The sequence below is a fragment of the Salmo salar genome, chromosome 29 (assembly GCF_965601325.2).
Source record: "Salmo salar chromosome 29, fSalSal1, whole genome shotgun sequence".
NCBI lineage: Eukaryota > Metazoa > Chordata > Actinopteri > Salmoniformes > Salmonidae > Salmo > Salmo salar.
The window spans coordinates 7,912,004-7,929,414 of NC_138319.1; the positions used below are offsets into that span (position 1 = coordinate 7,912,004).

At 41.7% G+C, this 17,411-nt stretch overlaps 1 protein-coding gene and 1 long non-coding RNA gene across 2 annotated transcripts in view; both read left to right on the forward strand.

Annotated features, from left to right (window-relative positions):
* LOC106590055 (cadherin-6) overlaps positions 1–17,411 on the forward strand; it is a 100,269-nt gene that overhangs the window by 63,401 nt on the left and 19,457 nt on the right. Inside the window, exon 3 of the mRNA XM_014180566.3 lies at positions 16,848–17,142. Within this exon, the coding sequence (XP_014036041.1) occupies positions 16,848–17,142 (295 nt within the window). The remainder of the gene's footprint in view (positions 1–16,847; positions 17,143–17,411) is intronic.
* LOC145865712 (uncharacterized) lies at positions 5,979–8,007 on the forward strand. The gene is made up of 5 exons (XR_014383069.1): positions 5,979–6,221; positions 6,349–6,385; positions 6,503–6,609; positions 7,026–7,096; positions 7,306–8,007. It is a non-coding gene; the product is annotated as an uncharacterized LOC145865712 (long non-coding RNA).

Sequence of the window (17,411 nt, forward strand, 5' to 3'; positions counted from 1 at the left end):
TCTATCTGCAACAAGTACGTTTGGTGGAAACGACTGGTGGGAAAATGTGCATATTTTCTTTATGAATATTTTTGGAGAAATCGCAGGAAAGTCTGGCAAGAGTGTGCAAAGCTGTCATCAAGGCAAAGGGTGGCTACACTGAAGGATCTCTAATGTAAAATATATTTTGATTTGTTTAACACTTTTTTGGTTACTACATGATTCCATATGTGCTATTTCATAGTTTTCATGTCTTCACTATTATTCTACATTTTCAGACCTGTGGGCGCGCTCCACCTCAACCTTCCTATGATCCATCTGTAGCTTTTCGGTGACAATAATTCTCACTTTCTCCTCAGACTCCATACAGGTCTCATGTGGAGACTCTATTATGCTATCCACAGCAATGTCATTCCTCCTGGATTGTCCTTCTCGATTGTCTGTTTTCCCAGTCATCTGTAATAATGATTCACAAACAGTACTGATGTCAACAAGCTTTCTTTGTTGTCATCTCACTGCAAGTCTCTTTCAGGACATCCACCTATCCCTGGGAGAACGGCAAACTGTTATTACGGTCTTGGACCTCTGGTCAGATCGTCCATTCTTTTGTTTGTTGAGTCCAACAGTATTTGGAGAAATCTCTTAAAGTTTTTTTCCTTTTGCTTTTACAATTGTTTGTAGACATATGTTTGTTAATTTTAAAGATCATGCACCTGTGATAGCAAAACACTGTACTCTCCATTACTCCAACCTTCTTTAACTTTGGGTGGCATGATGGTAGCAATGTAGGCTAATGCTGGTACTCCACACAATTCCAGCCACCACAGCTAAAGGAAACAGCAACAAACAGCCACAAGGTCAGGACTATCTGCAGTCCCAGCCACGAGGGCTAACCGCATTACCGGCTGTGTTAAAACTGTCAAGGAAGTCTGGGTAGCATCGCCAAGCAGCAGCTCTTCAGACTTTAGCAGTTGGCAGTATGCCGGGACAGATAGTAGAGGTCCCAGCAACTGAGGCTAACAGTGTCGCGGGATCCAAATTAAACAGGTAGACTGGTAAAGAAACACTTTCTCAGAAACTTTCAAAACAACAAACCTGAGCTCTCTCTCGTTCCTCATTGAGCATGCGTTGCACTCTGATGACATATGAGTCTGTGAGGAGGCTTGTGCCAATTGAATGTCAGCATGCATAGTACATCAATGCCACTACATCTCTAGTTGAGTGATGTTAAGATAGGGTAGAAACCAACGTGTTGGTCAGTGTTTCCCAGGGGAATCTAATCACATTTTAATAGTTGTTGCATTTAGACAAATATTTTAGAATAGGCTATCTGATTCAGAACATGCTGTTGCACAAACAACTTGATGATCTACAACACCTCTGGTAGCAACCTGTATTGGAGTTATCGTTTGCTTTTCTGTAGCTAGTGAATTTAGTTAAATTATATTTAGCTAGCTAGTTAGCGATTAGCATGAGCATTATTTTAGGCACATGTCAGCTTCCTTTGACTAACTAACTCACATTTTGCAGAGAGCAAGATACACAAACTAATAGTATAATAGAGAAATATGTGGATTAATATTTAGACGCAACGTGGAAAGCAGCATCGTTCGTGTCTTGGAAGAATATGTTGTGTGCATGAATTGACAGCATTCTAAGAGAATAAACAGCGTGGAGGGACTGTGTGCAGCCTGCTTTAGTGACAGGGGCAGGATTTAGTGTGTGTGGCCCGGGAACTGTAAGTAAGTAGCCGCGGGAGGCAGTCTGTTTTGTTTGAGCAGTGTAGAGAAGGGTGTTGAGGTGACCAAATTGGTCACACTTTAGACCCCAGAATGCACTACTTTTTACCAGAGCTCTAATGGTCTTTGTGAAAAGTACTGCACTAAATAGGGAATAGGGTGCCATTTGGGACGTAATCGTTGGCTGTTATCTTGGTGTGTGTATGGGCCGGTTGGTTGTTTTTCCTGGAGGAAGAGAAGAGAATCACCGTACACGGAGTCTCATTAGCAGTCGAGCAACATATCGGCCTAAAGAGAGCCTGGGCTGTCACTGGGGAAGAGTTTGTTTGCTTATTTGATTATTTTCCTGCTTTACCAAAGGGCACATTCCTAGTGAAAATGGTTAATGGCCTGTGGTTGAGGAGTATTTGTACTGTACCATCATATCTCATAAAGTATTTACAGACCCTGATAGGCCCCAATGGTTTGCTAGGCCTGGTGGGTATGGTCTCTCCGCGCCTCCCAAGCGAGCAGTTATATTCTATCTATTTTCTTCCCGCGCTCCCCTTTGCTACACTCCCTTCACTGCCTGGCCCTGTTTACCCCACAGTAATGGGCTGGAAATCGGGGAACATTTAAGGAAAAAAGCAAGTGAACAGAGAGAGACATAATGCATCAGGCTAGGCTGGTTCCTACTCGGCGTTTCCAAGTCAGTCTAGCTGTGTGTCAGTCAGCGCCTTCCTGACACGTGTTCCAAATGGCACATTATTCCCTACATAATGCACAGCACTACTTTTGATCAGTGCCCTATGGACCCTGGTCAAGAGTAGCGCACCTCAAATGTACTAGGGTGCCATTTGAGAGTCACACATAGGCTATGTGGGGATCTGTGGGGAGCAGCCCCAGTCTCGGAGGCTCCCAGAGTAGTGGTGGTGGGGAAAGTGGGGCCTAGCTCTGCTCTCAGCATCTTTTCATGCTCCCCCATCCCCCGTTGGGCGTTGGAGTTTATAATATGGCACAGACAGAAACACTTTTTGTACCTGCGCCATGGCAACGCCTTGGTCTCTGGCGGAGCACAAATCAAATCAAATCAAAGTTTTTTGGTGGCATTCACAGATTTGCTGATGTTATTGCAGGAGCAGCGAAATTCTTGTGTGTTTAATAATACACAACAATATGCACATACTCCAAAAAGTTAAAATAAAGAAATTAAGAAGTATCAGAACGAACAATATAAGAGTCCGGAATATAAATATATATATATGTATATACAGTACCGGTCAAAAGTTTGGACACACCTACTCATTCAAGGATTTTTCTTTATTTTTACTGTTTTCTACATTGTAGAATAATAGTGAAGACATCAAAACTAAGAAATAACACATGTTGGAACCAAAAAAGTATTCAACGAATCAAAATATATTTTATATTTGAGAATCTTCAATGTAGCCACCTTTGCCTTGATGACAGCTTTGCACACTATTGGCATTCTCTCAAACAGCTTCAAGAATTAGTGACCTAGAATGCATTTCAATTAACAGGTGTACCTTGTTAAAAGTTAATTTGTGGAATTTATTTCCTTCTTAATGCGTTTGAGCCAATCAATTGTGTTGTGACAAGGTAGGGGTGCTGTACAGAAAATAGCCTTATTTGGTATTAGACCATGTCCATATTAAATAAGCAAAGAGAAACAACATTCCATCATTATTTTAAGGCATGAAGGTCAGTCAACATGGAAAATGTCAAGAACTTCAAAAGTTCCCTCAAATTCAGTTGCAAAAATCATCAAGCTCTATGATGAAACTGAACTCATGATGACCGCCACAGGAAGGAAGACCCAGAGTTACCTCTGCTGCAGAGGATAAGTTCTTTAGAGTTAACTCTTAACTCAGAAATTGCAGCCCAAGTAAATGCTTCACAGACTTCAAGTAACAGACACATCTCAACATCAACTTTTCAGAGGAGACTGCGTGAATCAGGCCTTCATGGTCGATTTGCTGCAAAGAAACCACTTTAAAAGACACCAATAAGAAGAAACACGAGCCGAGAAACACTAGCAATAGACATTAGACCGGTGGAAATTTGTCCTTTGGTCTGATGACTCCAAATTTGACCGCCGTGTCTTTGTGAGACACAGAGTAGGTGAAAGGAAGATCTCCACATGTGCGGTTCCCAACATGAAGCATGGAGGAGGAGGTGTGATTGTGTGGGGGTGGGTGCTTTGCTGGTGACACTGTCGGTGATTTATTTAGAATTCAATGCTGTGTTAGCATTGAATTAATTAAGTCAATGCATTACCAGAGAATTTAAAACCTTTTTTTGTAATAACATAGTATATGGGATTGATTTTAAGAAATTTGGCTTAATTAATTTGATTAATATTATGGTGTTTCCATTCAGAGAAAAATTGTCCGTTTGTAAATTCTGACCGTTTCGCTCTCGGAGCGCACACTGGACATTCGGGCCAAGGAGTAGGGTTGATTTGAGCGCTCTGGCCTTACAAGGGCAGTCAAGCACCCAAGCTAACGTTGGCTAGCTACTTCCAGACACAAAAGAGACCACTCTGACCATTTTACTTGCCCTAGCAGAGCTGGTAAGTCAGTTTTCATGTTAACCAGAGCGTTGGTGACTGTAAATGTGCTGCTGGAAACAATTTAATTATGCTTTTTATCCGACGTTTACTGACACCGGCCATATTCAACGGGTGTTGAGCGCTCGTAAAGTAATTATTCTGCGCTCTGGTACACTCAGACGAGAGTGCTCTGAAACCCATGTACATAGTAGGCTGGACACATAACATTTTTAACAATGATAAAAACTGGTTCATTGCATCTGCCGTGGAGCTGTTTCATAATATGACCATATTTCCCAGCTGCTTGCCGTCATTTTAAAGTAATCGCGAAAAAACAGGCCTTATTTTAGTGCATTTTTCACCCTGCCAGCTCCTATTAGTTCTATTGAGCACCGTGGCACCAACTCACCTTCCGAACGTTCTATTCCCAGCTCATTGTTCAACGTCTGTCACGTCCTGACCAGCAGAGGGAGTAGTTGTTTAGTATTTTGGTCAGGACGTGGCAGAGGGATGTTTGTTTTGTATGGTGGGGGTTTTGTGTGTGTTGTAGAGGGGTGTTTGATTTATGTGTTCCTGGGTTTTGGGTGTATGTTCTAGGTTAGTATGTTCTAGGTTGTATTTCTGCATTCTGTATAGTTTAGGTTTTCTATGTTTAGGTTTGGGTGCTGGACTCTCAATTGGAGGCAGGTGTTTCTCGTTGCCTCTGATTGAGAGTCCTATATATGGGTAATTGTTTGGTGTAGTGTTTGTGGGAGATTGTTTCTTGTTTTGCCCGTGTGAGCCTGACAAGACTGTTTTGTTGTGCGTGAGTTCTTCGTTCTTTTGTTATTTTTGGTGTTCACCTTTATTTAAAATAAAATACAAGATGAGCATCCACATTCCTGCTGCGTTTTGGTCCTCCATTCCCGACGACAACCGTTACAACGCCTGCTTCGCTGGCAATGAGACCTGCTCATGTTGGTTTATAGTTAAAATGTAAACAACAAAAATAATAATGGAACTCTGCATTGTTTCCTATGGGGGAAATATAGGCATGTCTGTCTATTTTGCCAAATATCTCACAATGTGTATATTTAGATTTTTTTCAAATCGGGTGTAACCGATGTGAAATGGCTAGCTAGTTAGCGGGGTGCGCGCAAATAGCGCTTCAATCGGTGAAGTCTCTCGCTCTGAGACCTTGAAGTAGTTGTTCCCCTTGCTCTGCAAGGACTGCTGCTTTTGTGGAGCGATGGGTAACAATGATTCGAGGGTGGCTGTTATCTATGTGTGCAGAGGGTCCCTGGTTCAAGCCTAGGTAGGGGCAAGGAGAGGGACGGAGGCAAAACTGTTACACGGGTCCAATTTTAATCAGAAGAATCTCCTCTTTGTAATTATGTAAGTCTGGGCAGCGAGCTCATTTGTCATTGATCGGTATAGTCAGAAGTTTATTTTTTCCCTACTTTTTCATTACACAGACATAAGCACAGTTGACACCATCGAGGTGCAGATATTTACTTTCTACACAAGTTAGGTAGCTAGCTAACATACCGGTACATACTGCTGTAATGATGTGCTGTGGTTCGTAAGGACAGCGTAGCTACCAAATTGTTAGCCAACATAACGTGTAAGGTACCTATTTGAAAAGTCATTACTTTATTACATTAAGTAGCAGGCTACCCCTTGGTCGTTAGGGCAAATCTGGTCTGTGATAGGAGGGGGGGGGGGGGGGGGGGGGGGTTTCACACTTAGCTTGGCTATTAGTGTATTAAGTAAAGGTTGAATAGTCTATTGTTCAGCTATTAGCCCTCCTCCCCAACTTGCAACAAATTGCTGTTTACATCTCATTCCTTTCCCTCTTCCACACATCATCATTCTGCTCCTGAGTGGCTCGCTTGTGGGTGTGCTGGCAGGATATGGCAGCATCTTCGGTTGTCCGTCAAGAATTCTGCATACAGTAGCGCGTTTGTATGAAGGTGTGGTTATTCACAGAAACTGTTATATGCTATGGAGGTACATTTGTGTCTTTTTGTCGAGAGCAAAACCTTTTTTCTTTTCAATCAAAAATAATTGTTCTGAAAGCAACTTTTTTCCAACACAAAGGAAGTCAAAGCGGACACCTACGAAGATGGCATTTCAGGTAAGCAGCACTGGGCTGTATATCCTAAAAATTACATCTGCTGCTTTAGATTGAACAGTCATATCTCAGTTATTGTTTTCATATCTATAAAAAATAAGCTGTTTTCTTTACTTTCAGAGAGCGAGCTGACCAAGGGGTCGAAAATGTAGATATTGCCAGATGTTCACTGTCCGAGGAGCAGGCCGTGGAAGCTTTATTGCTGGCAAAAGTGTCCATAACCAAAGGTAATTAAACTGTTCTGTGTTCTTTTTCTCCGTCTCTGCCTGTCTTGTGGTACATGGAACCTGTCTCACATGCATTAATTAAAAAACCCTTAAGATGTCAGCTGCTAATTTTCAGATTCACACCGCATAAACACAGCCATTTTCACTGGACTATAATTTTCTCTGGGGGTTAGCCTTGCAATAACCAAGTGGTGAGACACATAGCCCTCTCTATTTAAATGTTTCAGGCACACTCCGATTTGTGTCTGCATCACATACAGTATCTTCTATTGACATTATCTTCTATTGTTTGTCCTCATGTGTCTGTTTTTCAGCATAAAGTACTTGGTAGCCAATTTGTGTGGACACCAGGTGAGACCACACACAATAACAGTCTCTCTTCTTCACTTCATCCCCTCTCCCCCTTAATACTCTAGGTTATATCAGCTGTTTTGGGGAACCCCTCCCGCATCTGAACTGGCTGACAGAGGGCACAGCATGATCATAGGTGAGATGTCACTCGGTCAGGTCAACAGGAAGTATTATTAAAGAGATGCTTGACATTGAAATACAGACAGAGATGTAGTAGCCCCGGAGTTAATGATCCAAGGTCAGTTTTGCATTTCACCTCCTAATTTAAGATGACTGACCGTGTTAGAGTAAAAAAAACAAGGCTTAATCATGCTCTCTCTTTATCCATGTGTCACTCGTCTGCAGGTATGTTTTGATTAGAGAGAGGAAGCCAGTCCCGTCATCGCCACCTCACCCACTCTTAAGATAACCTTCGGGCCAACTGGGGGCTCAAGGCTGGTTAGGAGACACCACAATTGTGATGAACTGAGAGAATATTAGGGTAGCACTGTAATTCATGAATCATATGCTGTCTATCGCTGTTCTTACCTCTCTCCCCACCTCGTCTTTCTTCCTCGTTTTATAATGCACAATGCATATGTGCATTGAAGTACAGATTGAACTTGTATTTATAATATTACAATTATTATAATGCATTTATGTATTTATAACACCTGGATAATGAACTTCTTTCAATAAAGTGTTTCACATTCTTCACTGGTTGAAATTAAAGAATCTCATTGAAATACTATCCTTTGTCCTCAGATTAATGCAGATGAAGGGAGTTAGATATACATAGTTTTTTTTTCTGTGTATATCAATTGCAAATCAATCATGTTTCTAGTCTATTGCATTGTTACAATGTGTAATCATTGATGTCCCAGGAGCAGGAGTGGTAAACATTGTTGAAGTGTATAGTTGTAATGCAGACACGGCATCATTCAAATAATGGAGTTTGATACATCTGGTATTGGATATGACTGAAAAAGAATGTCTCAGAGACTCATACCTGAACCGCACCTTTATTTGCCAGGGAAGAGTACATGATCAGTGAATATATTCAATGTACAGGCTACAATGTGGGAATCTCATGCATGGTAATAACTACAGAACATGTGTATATAGGACTTGCATCCTTGGCACAATAAAGTTATTATATTCCACTCTATCCATAGGCTTCATTAATGCCATTCAGACTTGAAGTTGATACAACAACTATGATAGCTGAGGTTCATAGATTGGTATGAATATTAGTTTAGAACCTAACGTTTTAAGGGTCCATACACAGATCGGCTACATACTGTAGCTAGTTACACATCCATATGCATACAGTTATTTTTATCCTCCACTACACAATAAGCAAGTAAATAGTTAGCTAGCTATGTTACTTCAGCTGCATTGCAAGGCAAGCTTACACAATTGTACATTCAATTTGCTGTAAATGCTTTAGCTAGCTAGATTCTTTACATCTACTGTTTCACAAGACGACAGCCTGGTTTGCTGGTTTTCTCAGGAGTCCCTAAAACATTAATCAACACGAATTACAAATTAATTCTCCTAACACGAGCTAGTTGGCTAATGTTAGCTAGTCAGATAACTTACTAAATAGCGATTTTCGTAAATTAACTTTATGACAAAAATATATGCACAAATGTTTGTCTCTACATTAACTAACATATTCCTCTCAATTGTAAATGTTTTGCTTGACTCGTTATGACGTTATAACAACTTACATCTGGTTCCACCATAATGTTTTGTCAGCCATCTTTGTTGAAGAACGCCACAAGGCAAGGGTGGCTCGGTCAAAATTCGTCATTGGAACCACTCGATATGATTGGTCATAAAAAACCTTGGGACCCAAATGCATAATGAGTGCGCTAACTCCCCATTGTGGTAATCTGGAGCAATGAAGCCATGACTCTGTGTACCTCTAAATCCCGCGGTGCAAACTCGCAACTTTTAAAGGGGGAACCACTTTACGTGCAGATATGTGCACCACGTCATTGCTCTCTCTCTTTCTCTCATGCTCTGCTGTGGGTGCATGATGTCGCTTTCAAACTAGGGATTTCGTGGCTAACTGAAGTACTACAGTAATTCTACTCATAGATTATGCATGTATGAACTACACATTGACACATCCAGCCCAAATTGGAATGTTTAAAAAATACTTAGTAGTTGTCAGTAGTCTGGAGCATGTCTTAAATGAGGCTTACACAAATTCAGTTCCTCAAGTGCCTATGTGTAATCCCAATGATGAGATAGTTACCACTTTGTTATGTTATTTAAATAATACTGTTATTAATTGTATAAATCCATATGTGCCCTAGTCCACTGCATAGGGGATAGTGTGCCATTTGGGACACACACAGACTATTTGGCGGTAGACTGTAGGGCTAAAAGGGTAACTGGCTGGTTGACTTAAGGGCCTTGTTTAAAACCATACATATTGTATACCCTATAGCTCTGTGATCCTCAAATGGCAGCTAAATATGTCTGGACCACCATGCCATTTTCTGTAAAAATGATATACATTAATTTAAAAGAAAAACGTCTACAATATTCCTGCTCCTAATATGCAGAATTAAGGTAAAAATGTATGTGATATCATTATTTTTTTAGGAATGTATTGATTATTATTATTATTACGCTTAAAATGTTAGGATTTATGGATCTTGCGGAGTTGGTTAATGTTGCCTTTCAAAACTACTGTCTCGCGACCTTTTTATTTTGTGTAATAAAATTGAATAGTTCTTAATCTAATAGAGTATGGGTGACCTACAGAACAGAAACTCGCTCCACAAAAGACCAAAGCTCTCCTGTAGCACTAGTGGCACTAGCACTGGAGCATCTTCCTTGTGTGCTTCCCAAATGACACACTAAAGAAGTTCACTAAATAGGGAATAGGGTGCCATTTGGGACATATTCCTCCTTTGCTTTATTTCATTATGATTTGATATCATGGAGGACGGAGGAGAAAGGGCTCTGCATCGACGTGTGGAGGTATCCTGGTGGCCATGATCAATGCTTTCTTCCCTCTGGTGAGTCTTTTATTGAATTTTCAAGAGAAATTTATCAGGAGCCATTGTGGATCCACGTCTGGCTGACAGATTGATTTTCGGGAGAGGTTTTTCTCCTAATTTGAGTAGCAGGGACCCGGGTGGGCGGCTGTAAATTCACTTCCACCATAGAAAGGGGTAGGGTGGGTGACTAGAAGAGGAGGGAGACGGAGGGATCACAAACCTTAGTGCAGTAAGCAGGATAGGAGAGCAGGGGTTCGATACACTGAGCTGGCTGTGTAATATCCTTCAGGGGAATGAAGGAATGATGCTGAACCCCTCAAAACCAAATGAGCAGACCCCGAGCGCTCACTCTGTGTCCATACGGAATATGTCACACTGTCTGTCTATCGGTTGCAGGTAGCCTAGCGGTTAAGAGCATTGGGCCAGTAACCAAAATGTTGCTGGTTTGAATCCCCAAGCAGACTAGGTGAAAAATCTTTTGATGTGACCTTGAGCAAGGCACTTAAGCCTAGTTGCTCCTGTAAGTTGCCCTAGATGAGTGTCTGCTAAATGACTAAAATGTAAATGTATCTCATTGGGAGCTGGTGATGGGAGAGGAACAAGAAGATAACCAGTCAGTTGCACAACTGAATGCATTCAACTGAAATGTGCCTTCTACCTTTTATCCAACTCTTCTGAATCAGAGAGGTGTGGGGGCTGCCTTAATCAACGTACACAAAGCAGTTGTTGTTGTTGGGGGTTAACTGTCTTGCTCAAGGGCAAAAATACAGACTTTTCCACCTTGCCAGCTCAGGGATTCAAACAACGAACCTTCTGGTTACTGGCCCAATGCTCTTAACCAATTGGCTACCTGCCACACCAGAGGGGAGGTACATGGTCGGCACAACATAACCACAAATATAGACAGTCAGTAGATAGCTTTTCCCAACTTGGTTAGATAGGTGGAAAACATGACGATCATATCTTTCAGTGTTTACAACAAACACAGACATTTTAAAGATACTAAACTTAAAAGGCAGCCATTTTGCTTCCACAGCTTTGTTTTCACACAGAACACAATGAATTAGTTATATAAAGCCTTCCAGCACCTGAAATAAAAATCCATTCATATTTTAGCGAGAGAGAGAGCGTTAGGAGTAGGGTGCATACTGTCTTCGTCCCAAATGGTGCCCTATTTCTTATGTAGTGCATTACTTTTGACCAGGGCCCATAGACCCATAGGGCTCTGGTCAAAAGTAGTGCACTGCATAGGGAATAGGGTGCAATTTGGGACACAGTCATACTGTTGCAGTGCTCATCCACCTGATTGAATCTAACATACTCCATCTGTCCAGCACCAGAAGCTAGCAAGTCACACACCACATTATGTGACCGGATTCAGGATCGTAGGCTTTTGATGCTATTTCCTACTTCAAAGTAGGGCCTTTTGAAAAAAAATATTATGTCTTCTTTAACATATGAACTTTCATATGCCTTAATTACAAGCTGGTCTGGGGTCCGTAAATATGAATAAATGAGCTATGTAGGAAGAAAGGAAGGGTCCATGATTGGCTGAGATAATTGAGGGGCATAATAGAGACTACACTCTAAAAATAAGAGGTTCCTGGAGTATCCTTTAGGGGTTCTTCAAATTGAAACTGTAGAGGAACCCCTATAAGTCCTTCAAAGAACCCATTAAAAGGGTTTTTCAAAGAACCCCTTTTAATTGATCCTCGAAGAACCTTTGAAGAACGTTTTGGGGTTCATTTTTTAACTACCCCCCCCCCCCCCTATTATTTTTATTATTATTAATAATAATAATACGCATAACAATAACACAATATTGTAATTGTCAGTGTTTATTATGATTTATTAGCAAAGCAGAATAAAAAAATCTAAATATGAGGTAAACTCCCAGCAGAGCCCCAAGTCCAACTGGTATATCCTCTGACGTGTTGATGTTAATGTGTTGATGTTCTCCATATCCATAGCCAGAATGATTTTGCAGTGCATAGGGATCGAACAGTTTTCCTATTATATTCATCAGAGGGGTAGGGAGGGTGAAGTCTGTGAATCCAAAAAATAGTAATTATACAGATGTTTAACAAAACATGCACACAACAGTATTCATACCTTGTTTTTTTGTAAATGTGAATGAAAAAAAATGTTTTTTATAATGGTGTTCATACACATACCTTGTCCATAATGGAGAGGCCTATGGGATTTTCATTGAAGAGGTACATGTGATCTGCATAACAAACCAATACCAATTGGCATACCTTTGTATGCCTCCTCGTCTGTATACCTGTAGAGACAGACACAAAAATGAGCATATCAGTCATCTGCACCTAATACAGCTAGCCTTCAACATATTCTTATAGCCTACATATTCTTACTTCTTTGTTGATTGATATCCATTGAATTGTGTCCATTTTCTGTTTTAGAAAAATTTGCACAAATATGAAAAGATCGATGGTATCATCATAAAACAATACCAATTTAGATCATACAAGGAACAAACTTTAATTTAAATTGAGGAGATCTTTGCATTTTTCATTTAAATGCCTGCACCTGCTGTCCTTTCTAATTAAAATCCAAATGTTTCAGTTCGGCAGTTAACTTCTTGAAAGAACCCTCACCAACTAAGGAGGTTCCTAGATGAACCCATCCTCCTATGGGGTTCTTGGAAGAATCTATTGGGGGCAATTTTCAGTGCCAAGAACTTTGAGGATCTTAGAAGACACCTTGTTGAACCCCTAATTTTTAGAGTGTACTTTCTGGAGGACAATGCCATGCTGACTCATGCTTTTAAATTCTGAAAGAGATTGGTGGGGCTAAGGCTTAAGAGGGCGTGAACTATGCTTAATCGGCGTTAACAATGAGGGGTCTCTCGAAAGAGAGAAAATCATTCAAGGCGTTTTTCTTCTACCTGTCTCTAAAGTGGGATAACAAGTTTATCAAATGTCAAAGAAGCATAACATTCCCAGGATTCCCCCATCTGCAGTGTATGAAAGACTATTTGGAAGAGTCTATAAAAAAATGTCAATCTTGAAAATTGTACACAAACTCACCTTCCTGAATTCAGTCACATTACAGCCTTATTCTAAAATGGATGAAATGAAAACAATTCCTCATGAATCTACACACAATACCCATAATGACAAAGTGAAAACAGTTTTTTAGAAAATGTTGCTAATTTATTACAAATAAAAAAGATGCAAACCTTATTTACATCCGTATTCAGACCCTTTGCAATGCTTCTACAACTTGATAGGAATCCACCTGTGCTAAAATAAATTGATTGGACATGATTTGGAAAGGCACGCACCTGTCTATATAAGGTCCGACAGTTGACAGTGCATGTCAGAACAAAAACCAAGCCATGAGGTTGAAGGAATTGTCCGTAGAGCCCCGGGACAGGATTGTGTCGAGGCACAGATCTGGGGAAGGGTACGCAAAAATGTCTGCAGCATTAAAGGTTCCCAAGAACACAGTGGCCTCCATCATTCTTCAATGGAAGAAGTTTAGTCAAGTCAAGGCTCTACCTAGAGCTGGCCACCCGGCCAAACTGAGCAATCGGGGGAGAAGAGCCTTGTTCAGGGAGGTGACCAACAACCCGATTGTCATTGTCATTCTGACAGAGCTCCAGAGTTCCTCTGCGTAGATGTTAAAATCTTCCAGAAGGACAACCGTCTCTGAAGCACTCCACCAATCAGGCCTTTATGGTAGAGTGGGCAGACGGAAGCCACTCCTCAGTAAAAGGCACATGACCAGAAACTGTGGATAGATGGCGGCATTCGCGCAAAACTGAAAGCTGTCCCCACATGCTTCAAGATGGCCACCATTGTTCCTATACCCCAGAAGGTAAAGGGAACTGAACTAAATGACTATCGCCCTATGGCATTCACTTCTGTCATCATGAAGTGCGTTGAGAGGCTAGTCAAGGATCATATCACCTAAACCTTATCTGTCACCTTAGACCCACTTCAATTTGCTTACCGCCCTAATAGGTCCACAGACGATGCAATCGCCATAACACCTCACACTGCCCCAAGTGGCAAAGAGGAATACCTATGTAAGAATGCTGTTAATTGACTTCAGCTCAGCATCCAACACCATAGTACCCTCTAAGCTCATCATTAAGCTAGAGGTCCTGGGTCTCAACCCTGCCCTGTGCAATTTGGTCCTGGACTTCCTCCACAACATCTTCACTTCGCTGATCCTCAACACTGGGGCCCCACAAGGGTGCGTGCTCAGCCCCCTCCTGTACTCCTTGTTCACCCACAACTGCGTGGCCATGCACACCTCCAACTCAATCACCAAGTTTGCAGATGACACAACAGTCGTAGGCTTGATTACCATCAACGATGAGACAGCCGACAGGGAGGAGGTGAGGGCACTCGGAGTGTGGTGTCAGCAAAACAACCTCTCACTCAATGCCAAAAAAACAAAGGAGATGATCATGGACTTTTGGAAACAGCAGAGGGAGCACCCTCCTATCCACATCGACGGGACAGCAGTGGAGAAGGTGGAAAGTTTTAAGTTCCTCGGCATACACATTACGGACAAACTGAAATGGTCCACACACACACAAACAGTGTGGTGAAGAAGGCGCAACAGCACCTCTTCAACCTCAGGAGGCTGGCTTGTCACCTAAAACCCTCACAAACATTTACAGATGCCCAATTGAGAGCATCCTGTCGGGCTGCATCACCGCCTGGTATGGCAACTGCACCGCCCACAACTGCAAGGCTCTCGAGAGGGTGGTGCGGTCTGCACAATGCATCACCGGGGGCAAACTACCTGCCCCCCAGGACACCTACAGCACCCGTGGTCACAGGAAGGCCAAAAAGATCATCAAGTACAACAACCACTCGAGCCACTGCCTGTTCACCCCGCTACCATCCAGAAGGCGAGGTCAGTACAGGTGCATCAAAGCTGGGACCGAAAGACTGAAAAATAGCTTCTCTCTCAAGGCTGTCGGACTGTTAAACAGACATCACTAAGACAGAGAGGCTGCTGCCTACATACAGACTTGAAATCATTGGCCACTTTAATAAATGGATCACTAGTCACTTTAAAAAGGCCACTTTAATAATGTTTACATATCTTGCATTACTCATCTAATATATATACTGTATTTTATACCATCTATTGCATCTTGCCTATGCTGCTCTGTCTTTGCTCATCCATATATGTATATGTATATATTCTTATTCCATTCCTTTACTTAGATTTGTGTGTATTAGGTACTAGCTTTTGTGGAACTGTTTGATTACATGTTAGATATTGCTACACTGTCGGAACTAGAAGCACAAGCATTTTGCTACGCTCACATTAACATCTGCTAACCATGTGTATGTGACCAATAACATTTGATTTGATTTGATTTGACAGCCCGCTTGGATTTTGCAAAATGTCACCTAAAGGACTCTCAGACCATGAGAAAACAGATTCTGGTGGTGTAATGAAACCAATATTTAACTCTTTGGCTGAATGTCAAGCATCATGTCTGGAGGAAACTCGGCAACTTTCCTACGGTGAAGAATGGTGGTGGCAGCATCATGCTGTAGGAATGTTTTTCAGCATCAGGGACTGGGAGACTAGTCAGGATCAAGGGAAAGATGAACGGAGCAAAGTACAGAGAGATGCTTGATGAAAACCTGCTCCAGAGCACTCAGGACCACAGACTGGGGCAAAGGTTCACCTTCCAACAGGACATCGACCCTAAGCACACAGCCAAGACATCACAGGAGTGACTTCAGGACAAGTCTCTGATTGTCCTTCAGTAGCCCAGTCAGACTTAAACCCGATCGAACATCTCTGGAGAGACCTGAAAATATCTGTGCAGCGACTACCCCATCTAACATGACAGAGCTTGAGAGGATCTGCAAAGAAGAATGGAATAAACTCCCCAAATACATGTGTGCCAAGCTTGTAGCGTCATACCCAAGAAGACCCGAGGCTGTAATCGCTGCCAAAGGTGCTTCAACAAAGTACTGAGTAAAGGCTCTGAATGCTTATGTAAATGTGATATTTCAGTAGATTCAGTAGAAAAATGGAAACCATTTTAGAATAAGGCTGTAATGTAACAAAATGTGGGAAAAATGAATACTTTCTGAATGCACTAAAATATAAATAAAAAAGGATGGGAAACAACAGGAGGAAAGAGAGGAAGGACAAGTGTTCTGTCCCAAATAGTACCCTATTGCCTATACAGTATAGTGCACTACTTTTGACCAGATATCTATGGGCCCTGGAAGTGCACTATATAGGGAATTCGGTGCAATTCAGGATGCAGACAAGATTTTGATGAGTTCCCAGACATGAATATGTTGAGGAGATTTGGTGGCTGTATTAAAATGTCAGAACAAGCTAAGCTGTTGTTCATGCAGACAGAAACAGGCCACATCAGGAGAGCGAGCAAATAGTGGAGTAGAGAGGAGATTGATAGGAGAGGAGATGATTGAAGAAAAGAAGAAGTGAAAATATAATGTCATGTTTCTACAGCATGTTAGAGAAATCTGATCTCCTCGGAGTTAGTAAGAACAGACATAGGACACACAGGTCACACTCAACCTGATTACATTTCTATGAAATTATAATTATTTCGGTAAATGGCATAGGAAATTGGGGACAACACAAATATCTTAAATCAAACACCTAAAAAGTAATTTTTGAAATATATGTAAATGATCAGGATATCGTTGTGTCACAATTAGATTATTTGTCTTCAGATCATTTACAATCAGTCACTAGCACAGAGTGCCATAAACTATTGAAGTTTCTTTGTTTGTCCCAAGAGGAGTCCAGTAATTGAAATGTGCATATTCATTACAAATCCTTTGCATTGTGATTGAGTGCTATTGTGAACTGACTTCGTCCCCTTTGTTTCTCATTACTCTACAGCTCCACTCAGATGGGGACCGGGGTGATGGTAGCATACGATATGTCCTGACCGGTGATGGAGCCGGTAGTCTGTTCATCATCGATGAGAACTCTGGGGATATCCATGCCACTAAGAGATTGGACCGGGAGGAGAAGGCCTACTACACGCTCCGGGCCAAGGCTGTCAACAGAATCACTAACACCTCTCTAGAGGGAGAGTCAGAGTTTATCATCAAGATCCATGACATTAACGACAATGAGCCCAAGTTTACCAAGGACCCCTACTTCACAGAGGTACCTGAGATGTCCCCACTGGGTACGTATGAACACCTACACCCTAACCCTTAATTCACACACATACCTGAGATGTCCCCACTGAATATGTATGATCACCTACACCCTTACCCCTACTTCACTCACGTACCAGAGATGTAACCTCTTGGTACGTATGACAGAAGTAGGCTACAGAGAACAGCCCTACATCCATCTCACTCACTTCTTACCACAGACACCTACCAGGGCAGAAGTGGTTAAAATGTTTCTCGTTGTCAAGTCATAACCATGTCATCCTGTTTTGCCCTGTGT